Source organism: Phalacrocorax carbo, chromosome Z (genome assembly GCF_963921805.1).
Source record: "Phalacrocorax carbo chromosome Z, bPhaCar2.1, whole genome shotgun sequence".
NCBI classification, from domain to species: Eukaryota; Metazoa; Chordata; class Aves; order Suliformes; family Phalacrocoracidae; genus Phalacrocorax; species Phalacrocorax carbo.
In genome coordinates, this window is record NC_087548.1 from 6,653,132 (window position 1) to 6,669,864 (window position 16,733).

General features: G+C 45.7%; 1 protein-coding gene across 5 annotated transcripts in view; it reads right to left on the minus strand.

Annotated features, from left to right (window-relative positions):
* Positions 1–16,733, minus strand: part of SETBP1 (SET binding protein 1) — a 267,333-nt gene that overhangs the window by 238,442 nt on the left and 12,158 nt on the right. For 4 of the 5 annotated variants that reach the window (XM_064439310.1, XM_064439309.1, XM_064439306.1 and 1 more), the window contains exon 2: positions 9,987–10,642. In XM_064439310.1, coding sequence (XP_064295380.1) covers positions 9,987–10,478 — 492 coding nt within the window. In that variant the 5' untranslated portion in view covers positions 10,479–10,642. Of the gene's footprint in view, positions 1–9,986; positions 10,643–12,914; positions 12,969–16,733 lie in introns of those variants that run through there. The other variant, XM_064439307.1, reaches the window with a different exon arrangement.

Sequence of the window (16,733 nt, forward strand, 5' to 3'; positions counted from 1 at the left end):
TGCCCACACCGAAAGTCAGTGACCTGAGGACAAATCAATCCCTCGTCATCACACTCTTCCCAGTTTCTTCTGTGATCGCTGTGCTGTAGTCACAGAAGGAAACAGGGGTTCCTTCCCACCTCTCCTCCAGATCAGGAATATGATTACAAGTAATGCAATGGAATTAAGACAAGAGACAGAAAAGGCTGGGGGGAATTCATCCAAATGATTACATAAATTATTGAATAAACGTAGCCCATGGAAAGCAAGAGGCTGTCTTTGGGAAAAGTACTCAGCTGAGTGCTGGTGAATGCAACACCAGAAAACAGGCAAGATGGATTAATTATCTCATCTAACCTGCACATACATGGGGTATAAGAAGTAAAACACATTGTCAGTCGGGTACCATCAATTCCCAGTGGAATACACAACAAAACAAGTGTCTTCAAGCTCCCTGCTAACACACATTAGGCAGGATACTGATGTAGGCACTGTCCCTACAGCTGAAAAGACTTTGGTGGGAGGTGGAAACAAGGGCTGATCAAGCCCCTGTTAGTGCTACTGCTCCCCAGTGAAAAAATATCTGCCTAGGGCCTATTTTTCTTAGTCTTAAGGGTGAGCTTTCATCAAATTACCCATCTGGGAATATAACAGGTACAATTTAGGTGAAGCTGCCCAGGCCAGCACGATATTGTAACATATACTGGGGTGCAGGGGAGACTACTAAAAAAAAGAAAGCCCATTTAAGAAATTAGAGTGTAGGCTCTACCTTGAAGGTATGAGGAAACTATTCCCTACATATCCTCCTTGGAAATACCTGCCAAGCATGTTACAGAAGTGCCTTTTTACAGAAGCACCAGGTGGGGAGCCAGTGACATTGTCCCATGGTAAAGCAAGAGCATGATCAGCCATGACACATCTGAGTGTCCACTACTCAGCCCTCTCGTGGTCAGACAGAGTGATCAGCAAGAAGGATGGGGCCATGGCCTCTGGCTCATTTGCTTGTGCCACCACATTCCTCCCCAGAGCATTGGGCAAGGCAAAATTACCCACAAATCCCCTCTGGGCTGATTCTCATCTTTCAGCCTTGTGGAGGGAAAGCTGCTCACATGAAGCTACGATGCTGTGAAATGCTGAAATTCCTCAATGAACCACCCAGGTTTATAGAGGTAGAGTTGTTGTAACACCGATGTCAATAAAAGATACCATCTCTCTACAAACCTTGCCACCCAGGTGAGACAGAGAGCCATGAGAAACTGATGAGAAGATAATGAGTCCTCCAGTAAATATTCCTTATTTGACTCTTACCACATTTTAGGGTTTACAGACCAGAAGGGACTATTAAGAGCATATAGATAGACTGATTGCACATTAGCCCCAGAGCCTCACCCCCCTCATTTCTGCATCAAGCCCTAACTCTTCGAGATAAATTTTATTTTTAAGCTAGCAGTGCAGATGCAAAGAGTTAATAGTTTTGAAACAAATTCAATAGTTTCAATGACAAGTAAAAGAGGACTAGCTTCCAGAAGGGCTGTGCACCCCGCACTTGAAGATCAGGCCACTACCTGGGAGACTCTTTTGTGTCACGGTGTTGTGGTTTAACCCCAGTCAGCAACTAAGCACCACGCAGCCGCTCGTTCGCTCCCACCACCCCTGAGGGATGGGGGATAGAACTGGAAGAGCTAAAGCAAGAAAACTCATGGGTTGAGATAAGAACAGTTTAATAATTAAAATAAAATAGTAATGGTAATAATGGCAATAATAATAATTATGATTATGATAATAATGATAATACAATAAAAAGGAAAATAACGAGAGAGAGAAATGAAGCCAAAAAAAAAAAAGAAAAAACCCACAAGCGATGCAACTACTCACCACCCGCCGACCGACGCTGCCAGTCCCTGAGCCGCGATCGCTGCCCCGCCTCAGCCAGCTCCTCCCACTTAATATACTGGGTACATCATATGATAGAGAATATCCCTTTGGCTGGTTTGGATCAGCTGCCCTGGCTGTGCCCCCTCACCTCCCGGCTTCTTGTGCCCCCGGCAGAGCACGGGAAGCTGGAAAAGTCCCCGACTAGTACAAGCACTACCCAGCAACAACTAAAATAATGTTGATAACATGCAGATATTCTCATACTAAGTCCAAAACACAACACTGTGCCAGCTACGGTGAAGAAAATTAACTCTATCCCAGCTAAAACCATGACACATAGTTAAGCAACCACAGCTCAATGAAAAAGGCGTGAACATTACCCTGGCCTGCGACAGGTTCCTTGAGTGAGTCGCTTAATCTCATTATTCTATTTCACATACTGTACTAAGAAACAAGATGGTTTCATTTCTCCTCCTTTTATTTCTACAGAGCTTATGAACTTCTTGCAGTGGGACAGGTCCTCCTGATGCCTTCATGCAGGACCTGGCAACAGTTGACATTCATGTACAATAGGAACATGAGGCACTGTCTCATGTTGCCTGGTAGAGACGTGCTTGGTTCTGCAAACACAGCTGCAATTGACTGCCCATCTTGAATGACCATGTCCTAATCATCAGCAGTGTTATCTTCCACAGTGGCCACAGTCCAAGCCACATCTCAAACATGCAACCACATTTCTGTGGCAAGACACCTTAGCCCTTCCACTGTCCCTTTCATTGCCAGCCCAAAACTCCAGCGAAATAAATAAAAAAACAAAAAGATTGATAATAACAAGGTGTTTTGCTTGATACCACCCTGACCAGCCTACTTGGAAGCAGTGTACTGCTACCAGTGCATGCACCATGGCTTGAGAACCCCTCTCAGTCATGATGTAGAAATAGCATTTCATGTCCTGAGATAAAGGAGTCAACAGCCACTGGTCTAATTCACATTAGAGGTCATGGCAAGAAATGGAAAATAATTCTCTTACAAAAGCACAGCGAACTGGACTTGTCCTTGAGGGTCACGTGTTAAATGGGATAATTTTAAGGGCACCAGGTGAAGCCCCTCCTTTCATTCAAATGAACTCAAGACAAGTCCACCATGCAGTCCCTCTGTGCAGGGGGATGTGGGCAGCGAGAAGCCTGTCTGGGAACAAAGCATGTAAGGAATTAGACCTGACTTGAGAGGGCTAGCCGGGTGTGCATGTGTGTGAAACAGGGGTTGAAGATGAAAAAGCTGGAGGTAAATCAGAAGGTATCTGTGGTCAGGTATGCCTGGAAGGAGAGGAGAGGGACCACTGCATACAAAAGTTGATGTTGGAGGAATGTGTGCATGTGCATGAAAGACTGACACCCCTGCCCATCCCATCCCAAAACCTCTGCAAATTAAGGGAAAACCAGTACAGAGGTCTGGAGCTCTGAGTGCACGTGCCAGCGCATCCTGTCTCCAGCACACTTCTGTTAGCCTAGAAGCCACGGCACTTTCGGAAGATAACCAGCATGCACTGACTTGGCCAAGCCCTTACGATGCTGCCGGGAGCAGCACCTGTCCCTTCTCGTGGTTCAGTGATGGGGACTGCGGGACCTCCAGCTGGACCTCTGGCTTCTCTGCACAGGTCCCAGTTGCTTCCCTGCCACATTTTAACCCCAAAGCCAGCACTAGGGACACTTTGTCATGGTTTAAAAAGAGAGGCACAGCACAAGCAAACAAGGAAATGTTACAGAGGGCCATCGAAACTGAGCCATGGGAGTGACAAAACAAAACCTGTCCTTCACACGGATGGCCTCCGCAAACCCTGGTCATATGGCAGCTAACCAAATGCAGTGAGTCTTCCTCATTTAGCACTCCACGTTAAGCAGAAAAACCCTGCTCAGGTTTCCCCAGCCCATCCCTTTACTGCCAGACATGTTTCTTTAAGAAATACTTTACTACATGGGAAAAAAAAAAAAGTCTTAATTATTTGGGACCAGAGAGACACTGAGGGATGGGCGTCACCTGTCTTAGGCAGAGCACCGAGCAGGAAAAAAAACCTCTGTCTTATTCCTGTCAGAAGATATCCATGACATGATGCTGTGTCAGCAAGCTTTGGAGCAGGAGAAGGAAGGGTGAGAGCTGGGATCCAGCCCTTGCTGCTCGTCATAGAGTGGACTGAAGTACCTTCAGGAGGGACCAGCATCCTCCAGGTGACTGCATGGGGGTCCAAGAGGACTCAGCTCCCAGTCTGGATACCTTGGGTGCCTTCAAGGACCAAAATGAACCTGGGCCTGAGCGGTTCTCATCTCATAGCAAAACTGGTTTCTTAAGCTCTGCAGTTTTTACAAAGAAATTAATTCCTGATCTCTTTTTTGGGGGAGCCCAAAGTAGTTGTGGTGGGAGGGCACCAAACTGCAGCTGTTGCATTTGTGCCATCAACAATGTGGTAGAAAGAAAAGCTAGCCCAAAAGAAACCTGGAATGAATATCAAAGAACCAAGTTTATGTAGCTTTGCACCCAAAAGTTTGTGTAGAAATACTGTAAAAATATTAGGAGCCTCTTGCCTGTTAGAGCAGCTCTAAATTGGTCTTAGCAGCTCAAAAGCCAGGTTCACCTTAAACACAGCTAGAAGATGACTTCCCCACTGTGCTGGTATTTCTGGGGCTCTACCACTATTCCATAACCTGGACAGAGGCTGAGGTCTACAATGCTGGCATGAACTTCCACCAACTGCCGCCACTAGCATCATTTAGAGTAGCCTCAGGGCTTTGCTAAGCAAAAGCGGGGACCGAACCAACACAGAAACAGGCCCAGGCTGAAGGGGCTACGGAGGCTCGATCCTTTGGAAAAAAAAAAAGAAAAGAAGCTGTAAATCAAAGCCTGCCACTTCAAGCAGGTACCACCACAAATGTGCAAGTGCCTTTTCCTGCTTGCTGAGCCACGCACAGCACAGAGGGCAAGCACTTATGTCAACTCCCCGAGCCACATTTGGGATCGCAACAAAAAGGGCTGACTCAGAGGACATCTCACATGGGGATGCCCTTAGCAAAGAGGAATAAGCATTCGCTATGAGCAATTGGATGATCATGCACACAAATCACTGGGGAGAGGAGTCCAGCGCAGGAGTAATCCAACAAGAGCTACGGATGCACACGAGAGCCTGGAGGGAAAGTGCAATGTGCAGTCAGCGATGCAAAGAAGGGGAAAGGAGACAGGGGAAGAATTCATGATCTTCTGGAAGAAGGATGGGTGAAAAGGGGAAAGCATGCAAATAAGAGTCCTCAAGGAAAGGTAAACTGCAGGAGAAAGCTGCGTGTGTGGGGCAGAGGAAAGGAAGACGATTAATTGAATTCCAAGGGAAAAAGCACTAGAACTGCTTCCTGCGGAGAAATGGCAAATACCTACAGGAACTCAAAGTTTTAAAAAATGTTGCAAGAAAAATCCAAATATAGAGTTTCCTATGACTGCACACAAGGAAGCTTTATTTCCAGTTGACTTGCTGACACTTATCTCTCAGCAATAAAATACATTCATCCATCCAAACTCCCAAAAAACCTCAATGCAATAATAATTGCAAAAAAAAAAAAAAGCTACATCCCCTGAAGCAGGACATTATACATATGATGGAAGCTCCAAAGAAACTTTGTCAGGCTATGCTTATAGAAAGAAGGGGGTGGAAAACGAAGCGTTTGCAGACACAAGAAAATAAAGGAGCAAATGCGGGGGGGTGGGGGGTGGGGGGGGTGGAATAAAACAAAACCAGGGAAATACAGCTCATCTGGGGCTTGTTAAATGCTACATGACAGGCAGGGAATGCTGATGGATTGCTTTTTTGCAGTTTGGTGCCATGCTTTCTGTGTCCTTCCAGACTGACAGCATGTTTCCTTATCTGAAGGAAAAGGCATCTTTAATGATGCTGAGGGCACTGGACTCGAGCAACCCTGCCGCAGGTGGGAGACCAGCGGGTGCAGGGCTTGCCAACATGCCAGCAGGACATCCTTTGGGCTCCTGTTTTTTTTCTTCCCTCTGTCTCTGATCAGACTAAATGAAATGGAGCCATTTGCGGTTTAGAAGTGGCAAGAGTTCAGCCCACTCCATCCCCAGGCGCCGAAGGGTTGAAATAAGAGCAAATGCTTACAGAATGCTTGTGCACTTTCTAGTTGCCTCACAAGAGGCCACACGGACAGCCTGAGCTATGACTCACCTTCCAACCAGCCCAAGGAAAGGGGTTAGGAAACTACCTTCACTCTTATTTTCAAGAACGGGAAGGTGATGTGAAACTTTGCATGGTCACGACTTAAAAGAAACACCAAAAGTTGTTGGGCTGCAGCCAAGCATTCAAGCCAGCAAAGAAGAGGTTCCCAATGCTGATGTTCTCTCACCCCCTGCCTCCCTCCCCATGCAGGGGCATTAGCAGCTGTACCCAGCAAGATCCTCTCCTGGATCCCCTCCCCTCCCATTCATGATCACATAACATCCCTGGGGCAATGGCTCACATGGAAAAAGCAACATGAGGAAAGTATTTAATGTATGTTTATGTCTTTTAATATAGTGTAGGAGCTGGAATCAAAGGCAAAAAAAAACAGGCCTCGGCACATGAGTGTTGTGGCTCTCCACAGAGCCCCTTCTAATCACCACCACTCCCTGGACCACAGCTTTAGAAATCAGGCACTAGCCCCTATTGCCTAATTAGCAGAGCAGTAGAAAGCTTAGGAACAGGCATATCTTCTTCCTCCCTAAGTAGCCACTGAATAAATGCTATATCCCCGGTTCACAGCCCCTTTTTACATTGCTGGCATTACCAGTCCTTTGTGTACCCACATGCTGTTACTTAAATTGCTTCCATGTTCTCATTACTTGCCCTCTGTGCTGTGTGTATTGAAACTCCTGCAAGAATGCTGAAGTGGTATTTCAAAGCACTGGGGACTACTGGAGATGTGGCTGAACTTATTATGCAACAAACTTAAGCAATTTTTCAAGTCCTTGATAGAGTTTGCTCCTCCTCAGGGAGAAAGATAAAATCAGGTCCTGCTCCATGAGGTAGAGGACAGTTGTTCCCACCCACTGGACACACGAGCATGGCACTTGCAGCTCAGGATATGCTCAGCTCTCCATCCTTATATAGCGGTCTGTGAGGCCCATATATATGCCCTGCATCCATAAGTTAGGTGGTAAACTCAAACAGTGATGCTGCTCCCATGCACAGCGGTAATGGGCACATTGGGTCAAACTCTCCTGGAAGAAATCCACTGAGGACAGTGGAGTGATGCCAGCTGAAGGTCTGCCCCACTGGTTTAAATGCATTGTTCCCTGCTGCCTTTCTGGAGTTTATGCTGATTAAAGCAACAGGCAATCAAACAGCCTAACTCTGAAATATCAAAACCACCAGATTCATTTAAATATGACAATCACTTTTTTTTTTTAACCACTGTCTCAACTCTCAAGGGCTCTGCAAGTACATGTGAAAGGTCCATGCAGAAGGTACCTGCATGGTCCTCTCTCCCAGGTAAAGCCAGAGGCGGACCAGACAGTTTCAGCTCCATTCAATTTTCAACATGCTGTTTCCTCCTCTCTTCCCAAAAAAATCTCCGTAGAGGCCATGAGACATATGCGTCAGCCATGAAAGCAACTATGCTGCCAACCGGAACCCTTCTCCCACCAATTTCCAGCCTCTCTCTCCCTTAGTGCCTTTCATCACCCTTGATACAAGCTGTCTGCAGCTAAGGCCTGATCCTGCGACCGATGAGCTGAGATGCAGTCATGTGCAAAATCCCTTCGGCTGGAGAGGTGCAGGATATTTACCACCTTGGAGGTGCAGGCTGCAGGTCTCCAGGCATCAAACCCCTTGAGATCTCAGCACCGGGGTCCTCCAGATCCCTGCTGGGTCTTCCCTGCCACGGCCCCAGCTCAGCAGCTGCCGCGCAGCAGCCGTTGGGAGTTATGCTAATGGATGCGCCGGTGCGGCAGCCCTCTCCCCATCTGCTCGGAGCATCCACCTGCTGGGGTTTGGTTTGTTTTGTTTTAATGGCCAGATTAGGCCAGTGCTGTCCCAAAGCACTTCCAGCCGGCGCAGGATGGGGACACAGGAGGGTGTGAGCAGAGCAACGGCCAGCTCAGACCTCACAGCACAAGTGTAAGCTGGATGAAGCCATGTTTGGGTCATGATCTGCTTTTTTTAAACTCTTGATCTTTCTGCAATTAAAGTTTCTCCCTAAGCGTAACCACACTGCAAGGTGCTTTATTTTGTTGTTATGGTTGGGTTTTCTGGACACAGTCTCCTTATAGTTAGTTTTATTTAATTAACCTTTTTGGATGGCAACAGGAGGAATGAACATGCCTTCCATACATGTCTGACTGGGTGATAAACAGAAATCAAAAAACTCCTATTTTTAAGCACTCATATTCCCCACAGTCCATGCGTGGTAGGCAGTGGTTTGCAGGACGTTTTTTCCTCTCTGCAGAGCCATGGAGGGATTGCTTGTGACACCTTTGCTGTCACTGAGCATGGTCTCACACAACCGCTAGTTCCCCTGAGACCTCTACAAGTATTCAGGGAGTAAAGAGGAGTGGAAATAAGACACTGCTCAGTGCCAAGAAGACAGCTCATCCTTCTCGATAGGTGGGAAAATCTCTTCTCAGTGTATTACCCAGCCAAACCTCTACTGTACTAGAAAGACCTATTTTTTTCATGCACAGAGAGTATGCCATTTATCAGGATTCTAAGAAAAAAAAATCCCCTTGATTTTTCTGTTGTTGTTACTGTTATTTTGTTTTGGGTTTTTTTCAAGTTCGGCTTCTGACAGAGGTGCTCTCAAAGTGAGCAATGTTAATCTCACTGGGCTCTGCCTTGAGTCAGTGGGAAATGTTGATGCTCCAAAAAGTGGTTTAGGTTTATCACACTTTTGGTTTAAGTCAGCCTGCTGTGAAGACTGTCTCTGGGGAGAGCCATTGGCAATTAGTCTCCTCCAGGCTTAAAGTAGCCCTGTGAGCATCTATCACGTGTATAAGATACAGAAGAAGTGGGGACATTCTGCACAGCGAGGGATCCAAGCTGCATACGCAGGAAAGCCAAGCCACCCCCAAGCTCTAAGCAGTGGACATCTACACCCCAGATTAATTTCTCCAGAGTTTGGATATAGCTCATGAGTCTTTCATCAAAACTGAACTCGTCATGATGCCCACATGTTGCTAAGCAGGCAGAGATGAGGTATTTGTACTGTGATAAAGACTCACTCCCACCAAAGCTCCTTTGTCTAACGCCTAGGACAGAAAACACCACTACACCCAAAATATCATGACGAGTCACCAGGTGTCCCTCCACCCACCAGTGCTTCTTAAAACACTTGAACTAAATTTGTTTTGAAGACTAAGCATAGGGCTTATTACTGAAAAAAAAATCAAGCTAACAGCAAAACAAATGTTTGCTCCTGAAAACAGCTCATAAAATGAAAAGATTTCCTTTCTTTTCCCCTCCCTCTTCTTCTCCTTGACTAAATGAAAAAAAAAAATAAATCCATTTTTACCCAGACTTAGAAGTACCAAAAATTTCTCTATAGATGGATATTTCAAGAAAATGATACGCATCTGGAAGAAAATGAGTCTTATAATGGAAGTATTTTCTGAAGTGTAACTATAGTGTTGCTAGCACAATGCTGTAATCAAGAGAAATGGAGCCCTTCGCCCAGTATACAGGAATGGATTCAATTGTTCACCGTGCACATACCTGTATTTTAAAAATGTAGTCAAAAGCTTTAACTGCCAAAAGGCTCGAGCATTAGTGCTCACACACAAAGCAGTTTAGAAGTGGGCTCCTTCATTTATCACTCATGTAATGATTAATCTTAAATCTCAATTACGCACGAAAATAGAAGAGGCCTGGCTGAACTTTTGATCCCTTCCAAATTGGTTCCTCTGAAGGATAGCTCAAGATCATCCCTGCAGAGTACGTGACAGTGCAGGATGATACCCGCTCTGTACTACCTCCTCCGAGGCCAAGCGGGGCTTTGCAAACCTTGCAAAGGTTATGCCTCGGATACAAACTGTTTGAGAAGGTTTAATCCTGCTCTCTCCATTTTCTTTCAGGAGAAAGGTGAAATACGGGAAAGAATAGGACTTACCTTCTTTTTGGAGTGTGACCTGTCCTCCTCTTTAGCTGCTTTATTATTTTTCCCGGCTCTGGAAAGTTTCTGCTCCCCAGACTGCTTGATGGTGATTTTGATCTCGGGAGGGCAAATATAGTTCTCCAAGTTCTTTGGGGGCTTCTTAGCTCTCTTGGTGGTCTGGATCTTTAGTTTTAAACTCCCCTCCGTGAAGTTGGCCTCCTTGATGGAAAACTCATGCTCCTCTAGGCCATCCCCTGCCACCCATTTCTCGCTGTCCGCATTGGAAGTGGAATCCACGTCTCTCCCAGAACCCAGCTCATCCTCTTCCTCAGGCTCCAGCCTCTCACCGCTCACCGGGATCCCTTTTGCCGAGCCCGCCGCAGGCAGCATCGTCTCCCCTGCACAGCCAGAGGCAGGTGGAGGCTTTGCAGAGGTGACGGTGGCTGGCAGAAAATCTGCCTCACCCCCCCTTTGCCTGGAGCTGCCCAGAGTCTCCCTGGGCTCCATAGCAATACCGCAATGCCCTGGAGTTTTATCGGAGGGGAGTGCGGGAGGGGATGAGGAGAGCAAGGGCAAGTACGATCCCCGGGAATGAATGGTAACTGTCCTCTGAATTCAACGTCCTGATCGCGCAGAGGCTGCAAGGAGCTCAGAAGAGACCAGATCTGCCACTGTCAAAAGAAAGAAGAAAAAAAGGAAGTTAGCACGCACAACATTATCAAACGCGAGTGTGGTGATGACTGAAGCAGGGCACAACTTGGGCTTCCCCTGCAGCATCTCAAAGGCCTTCCTTGAAGCAAAATGGGAACCAAGGCTGGCTGGCATTTCTGAGGGCTAGATCTGGTATTGCAAAGCAAGGAATAATAGCCACGTGTGTTGTTAAATTGATGAAAATTGACTTATTAAATAAAACCAAAAGGTATACAAATTCAAACACCTTCAACTCCAGACTTGGGAAATAAATGAGAGTGCAATCAGCTCTCCACATCCATGAACTTTCTTGCTACTTCAAAGTGCTTGCTGTCACGAGTTTTTAGAGAGGGGAAAAAAATAGAGGCTGACACTATCTTGCCTCAGGTTAAACAATAACTAAGTGATCAGAGCACAGGAAAACATGGTGTTGCCCTATGAATCAGGCAGAAGAGTTTCAGACTCCCTATTTCCCCACTTCCCAGGTGAAAGAGAGATGCTCTTGGCCACTAGCTGTTCTGGGGGATACTCTCCTTTGGATGAATTATTCATCACACACTGGGCCAGACGCATACTGTCTCCAGCCCAAGATGCTCCCTGGGATGCTGGAGTGCAGGAGGATCCGCCTGGGTCTCTTACAGGGCATATCAGGGACCCAAGTATTGAGGGCAATGGAGGAAAGCTGAAGTAAATGTTTTCCAGAGTTCCTCATATCCTTGTGTACTGCTGCTCTGTGACAAAGGCTTGGGCTGACTGAAGCACAGACTGTGCTCTCATCCTTTCATATGTGGGCTTTCTTTAAAACATGGCAGACTGAACCCTTTGAGATGGAAGCACTCATATTCAGTACTTTACCAAGTCTCAGCCAAAGGTAATGGGAGAAGCAGTGAATGTTCAGCTGAGGCAAAAGACATATCACCCAGTGATATAGAAAGTCTAAGCTAAATAACAAACACTTGGTTAAAAAAAAAAAAAAAAAGAAACAACACACAAAAACAACAAAAACACAAGCACCGAAAAACCAAAATCAACAAAACAGAACAGGTAGGGTGTTTTTAAAGGTGTTGAGATACTTTCATATACCTGCCCTAAGACCGTCCATATAGCCACCACCCCACCCCCATCATGGTAAGCCAATTTAGTCTACAAAATTATCAGAAGAGTATCTCAGAGAGAAACAAAGATTTTTTTCTGCTACTTTAGCAGAAACAGCTCCCTGGTGGGTCAGAGGAGTATCACTTTTGGCATACAGAAAAGGAAACGAGAAGGCACTGCCAGGAGCGGGTGCTGGGGGTGCAGACCTACCCTTTCAGCAGTAGCTCCCTGCTAGATTAGCTCTGTTACACTGCCAAACCCCACCCTTGACCAACTGCAAGCAAGATCTGAGCACAGCCAGGGATTTCCCAGGTCATTCTTAGTAGCAATAAACCATAGAGGAGAAACAAAAATGTTCTTGCTACCTATCACCAAATCATAACAGCATTATCAGTGTAGGCTACTCTATGTAAAATACACCTCACCAAGAAAAATCTCACATCCAGCTTCTTTCTGCTTTTAAAAAAAAAAACTTGCACAAGTTTAAAACTCAAAAAGAAGTAGTAACAAGCACCTTTTATTAGTTATATATCTACATTTCCACCACAGTATGGCCATGGGTCACTTGTCTGACCCTGGTACTAACAGAAGGTCCAAAGCATCCTAGAGGTCCATGAAATCATTGGGTGACCTCCACCCAGACCCCAGCATACACAAATTCAAACAAAGCTCCCATAAATGGCACAAGCGGACAGCCCAAGCAGAAAAAAAAAAAATTAAAAAAAAGAAAATGAAGGAAGAACTCTCATGAAGCCTGAACTCTCATGCCTTAGAGGTGGTTTCTGTAGCTCATATGAGATAGAAGCACACCATAAAAGAACTTATGCTTAAGTTGCACATCTTCTCGCAGTAGGGAGGAGATGCATTTCCCAGAGCTGCTATCCTTGTCTAATTTAAGGTGATCTTGACAAACTAACAGACCCAAGGTCTCCTGCACACCTGCCTTGACTCACCCTGTGGTCAGCAAGCCTCTTCATTTCACCACCTGTGAAACAAGGATAACGCTTACCTCATTCAAACCCTTTGTAGGGTGGGTTAGTTAATGCCCTTACATCGTTTTGAACCCAAGTGTTTACTATGTGGTAGTCACTAATTACTAACGCAATTAGTACACTAAAGCCACCCAGTTGAAGGAGCTGCTCCACCTAATTGACCAACCTTGCAGCTCGCCTCTCCTTTGTGCCTATGGAGGTGATGGGAGTCATCAGGGTTACCTTCCTCTTCCAACCGGTCGAATAAAAAAAAGAAAAAAAAAAGGCCGTCCTATTTATCTGCCATTTCGCATTGTTAATCTCCTTGGATAGGGACGCAATGTACACACGCTCCTGGGCTGCAACACAAACACAAGGTGGTAAAAGCTCTAAAAGCTCGGCGGTGCAGCATTCCAGGGAGTTACTGCTCTGGTATGCACGCACGTACAATGGGCACTCTGTGCTGGCCTCCGCCCACAGGCTTTTAACCTCTCTCGCTGCTGGTAAAAAAGAGCAGGCCTCTGGCAGACAGCATCTAGCTCAGCAGGCAGGGGAGCAGGATGTCCCTGCAGCCACCAAGGGTGAAGGGGAGGGACCACAGCCACCAGCTTAATGAACAAACCCCCTTGGGACCCTATATTGAAAGGGAGCTGAAATAAAACTCATGGCTCCGAGCTGGGAAGGGTCTTTCAGGTTTTGACTCATTTGGTGATATTTTATGGGAGGTGAATACAAAGCCAGGATCCTGCTCCAAAGCCTGGTTGTGGGTCTTGGACCCAAGCTCTGGGCCATGACGCCCAGATCCTCATCCCTGCTTGGCCGTGTGCCTCCAGGTCAGTAGAAACAAGCTGCAGATGAATAAAGTCATTGCATTATACCAGTGTCAGGTGAGTTCACTCTAAATCCACCTTAAAATCCCAGTTAAAAATATTGGCCTCTTGTTCTGCTGAGAGCCTGCAGATGATGATATCACCAGACCCGCAGGTAGCAACAAATAACCCTGTGCTCAAACTCCACGCAGAATTAACTGGGTCATTGTGTTAGGTATCTCTTTACTCTCCTCCAGGGTTAATAGTTAAATGACTTGGGTGCAGGGACATTATACTCATCTTTCTTGTTTGGGCAGGCTACCTGTGCCTTGACTAATTAGGAAGCCTCACTTCAGGCTTCTGAATGTGTAATGTCTTTCGGAGACCTCCCCAGGTCCCCTCTGCAGGCTGCCTGTGAGCAGAAGCAAACACTTTTCCTCCAGCAGCTCTTCTGCCTTAGCTGTCAATGTGCAGATCTGGAAATCTAGGAGGAGACAGATTTTCCAGGAGACTTCTAGCTCTGTTCTAAACACCCAAGAGATGGGGGCTGTCTAGACTTTTAAGTGCTCACCCAAACTGCACTTCCAGGCCTCCTGGGCTCACCAGCTTCAAGTCTCGTTCAATAAGCAGCTACAGAGGCATTTTACCATCCAAATTAAGCTCCCAGAGGAAAGCGTTACTGCTAGCAGGCTTCCTGCCGTCAAGTTAAATTTGAGGAGGATAATTCACAGGTGGATGACAACAAATTTCACAGAAGTTGGCATTAGCTCTTAATTAGGGAGCGATTCACGCTTCCTCTGATAAGTACTGAGAAATAATCAAATGCCTGTGTGCTCAGCCTGGCTAGGGCTGCTCACATGTTTCTTATCAGATCCTCTGGGCACCTCAAACACACTTCTGGAGGCAAAGGCCTGAAGTACAAGACCTCCCTTTGTGTCATACTAGATGTCTCCCATTAAGGGTTCTGAATACGCTCCCTTCTCCTGCCTCAGGCAACTAATGCTTGCAAGTATTCAAACGCTGGGGCTATAAAGTGATTAAACTGAAAATTTGCTGAGGATAGAAACAGAAGTGAGACCCCGCAGCAGGGGAGAGAAATCCACCTATGTGGGATTCTCTATGAAGTGAAAGTGGCTATAACACTTGGCATGGCTTTTGCCTATGCACAGGGGCAACCACGTTAGTAATAAGCAAACGCTGATTAGACTGATGCAAGCAAGCCAGCTTCAGCTGCCCAGCGTTTGTGCTGCTGCTGATTTGCCCAAGCACTTGGAGCACTAGCAGAGAGCTTGGAGCAATATTAAGAAACGCTGCCCAAATCCCATAGAATGCTAATCCCAGCCATGACTGTAGTTACTGAGACTGCTTTCATTTTATCCATAAAGGCCAAAATGCCCTAAGATTAAAAAGAAAAAAAAACTGTTATTGAACAGGTTCGAGTGAGGGGAAACTGAGGCATGAGGCTGAGAGTGTCTCAGTGAATGTGAAGTGGAGCCCACACCATCTCAAACTCTGTGTCTATCATGTTGCCTTTGGATCTCACATTCTGTCATGTGACATACAGTTAAATCACTAATCTCTGCAAAATATCAGAAATCCTGGAAGCCTATTTACACTCCATCTTTTTAAAACCATCCACCACAAAACACTGGAGACTATACAGCAATATTTAATGATGAGATATCACCTTTCACTCTAAAGACTCCTGGGTTGCTTCCTTGATTATATATGCCACCACTGAAATGCAGCTGCCTCTGGGGCAGAGGCCAATGGACAACCCACATTACACTCGAGGGAAAGTTTTGGTCAGAAACCTGCTTTTATGAGAAGTGTCAGTGAAACTTCAGAATCCATCATGGGACATAAAAACCCAACAACCTGGCATGTAGCAAGCTGCACTGAATTCAGTTAACCCAAATTAGGAATTAAAAAGAAAAAAAAAAAAAAGCTCCAAACTATGTATTCATTTTTTGCTTTGCAAAAAAGCTAGGAATATCAAGTGTGTTTGTGGTCACAGTCCGTGAACTGCCAGATCACCAGCAGCACAAGTTTGATGCAGATCAGGAACACGCATCTGATCACACTTCTATTGAATGGACCACAGTGCGTAACATGGGGATTAAGACTTCCTTCATGCCAATTTAAAAGCAGTTCTCATATTCTGAAGAAAATGGAATTTTTGGAATTTTCCACTAAGCCATAACAATGAACTATGTGAGCCCGGCAAAACAAAATTTGACGGCCAGAGACAGGAACAGGGGCATAGAGAAGCCCTTGTTTTACTACTATATCCTTGAGGAGAGCTGAGAGACTGATCAAAGAAAACATCCCGCCTCAGCAGCTGCGAGAACAGGGTGATAAAGTCTATAGTCAAGGAGAACAACTAATTGGGATGTAGATAAGAGCTAGGACAAAGTGCCCTTTTGGTGAACTATCCTCATTATAATACTAAAATTCAGGCCCATAGGCCATGAACTGTCCCCCAATAAGTCCCTTACTCTCTGAGCGTACATAGTATTAATTAAATTAAAAGTGAGTTGTACATTTACATCAAAGCAAGAAAGAAATTAATCAATTATTAGCTGAGGCATGTGAATATTAGCTGTGACTGACACATTTAAATGTATAAATGCCTTGTAGTTTCTTGGTGCGGTGTTCTAGCTTTGTGGGTTACAACCTAGTACCCATCTTTGCACAAAAATTAATTAAATAAAATACCTCTGCTCTGTGTGTGTTTTGGCGTTTTGCACACCAGGCGAACGAATCCGCTTTTTTGGGTAAGAGTTCCAGAGGATGGCTAAAACTTGTGAGCCCATGAAGGCAGCATGGTGCAGACCAGTGACATAGTGTGACGCAATACAAAGTCTGCTGGGCTGAAATTAAGCCACTGCAAAAATTTTTTTAAACAAATTTGAAACAGGAGAATGAGTTTATACTGGATCAGTATCATGCACCAGTATTGTGTTTAATCTGCCACTCAGAGCCCTGGAGCTAGGTTTATCTCATCTTTGGACCACAGCCTTAGTTACTTCCTGTGGCCATGATACTCTGAAAGAACAACCCAGCTTTGGCACGGAGCTGGAAAAATGACTGTGACAGCTATTTTCCGTTCACACTATAGATCCCATAGGAAACAGCCTCTCTCATTCACCTACCTCGTGTCAATCAGGACAGAAACAAGGCAGAAGGACTTCCCC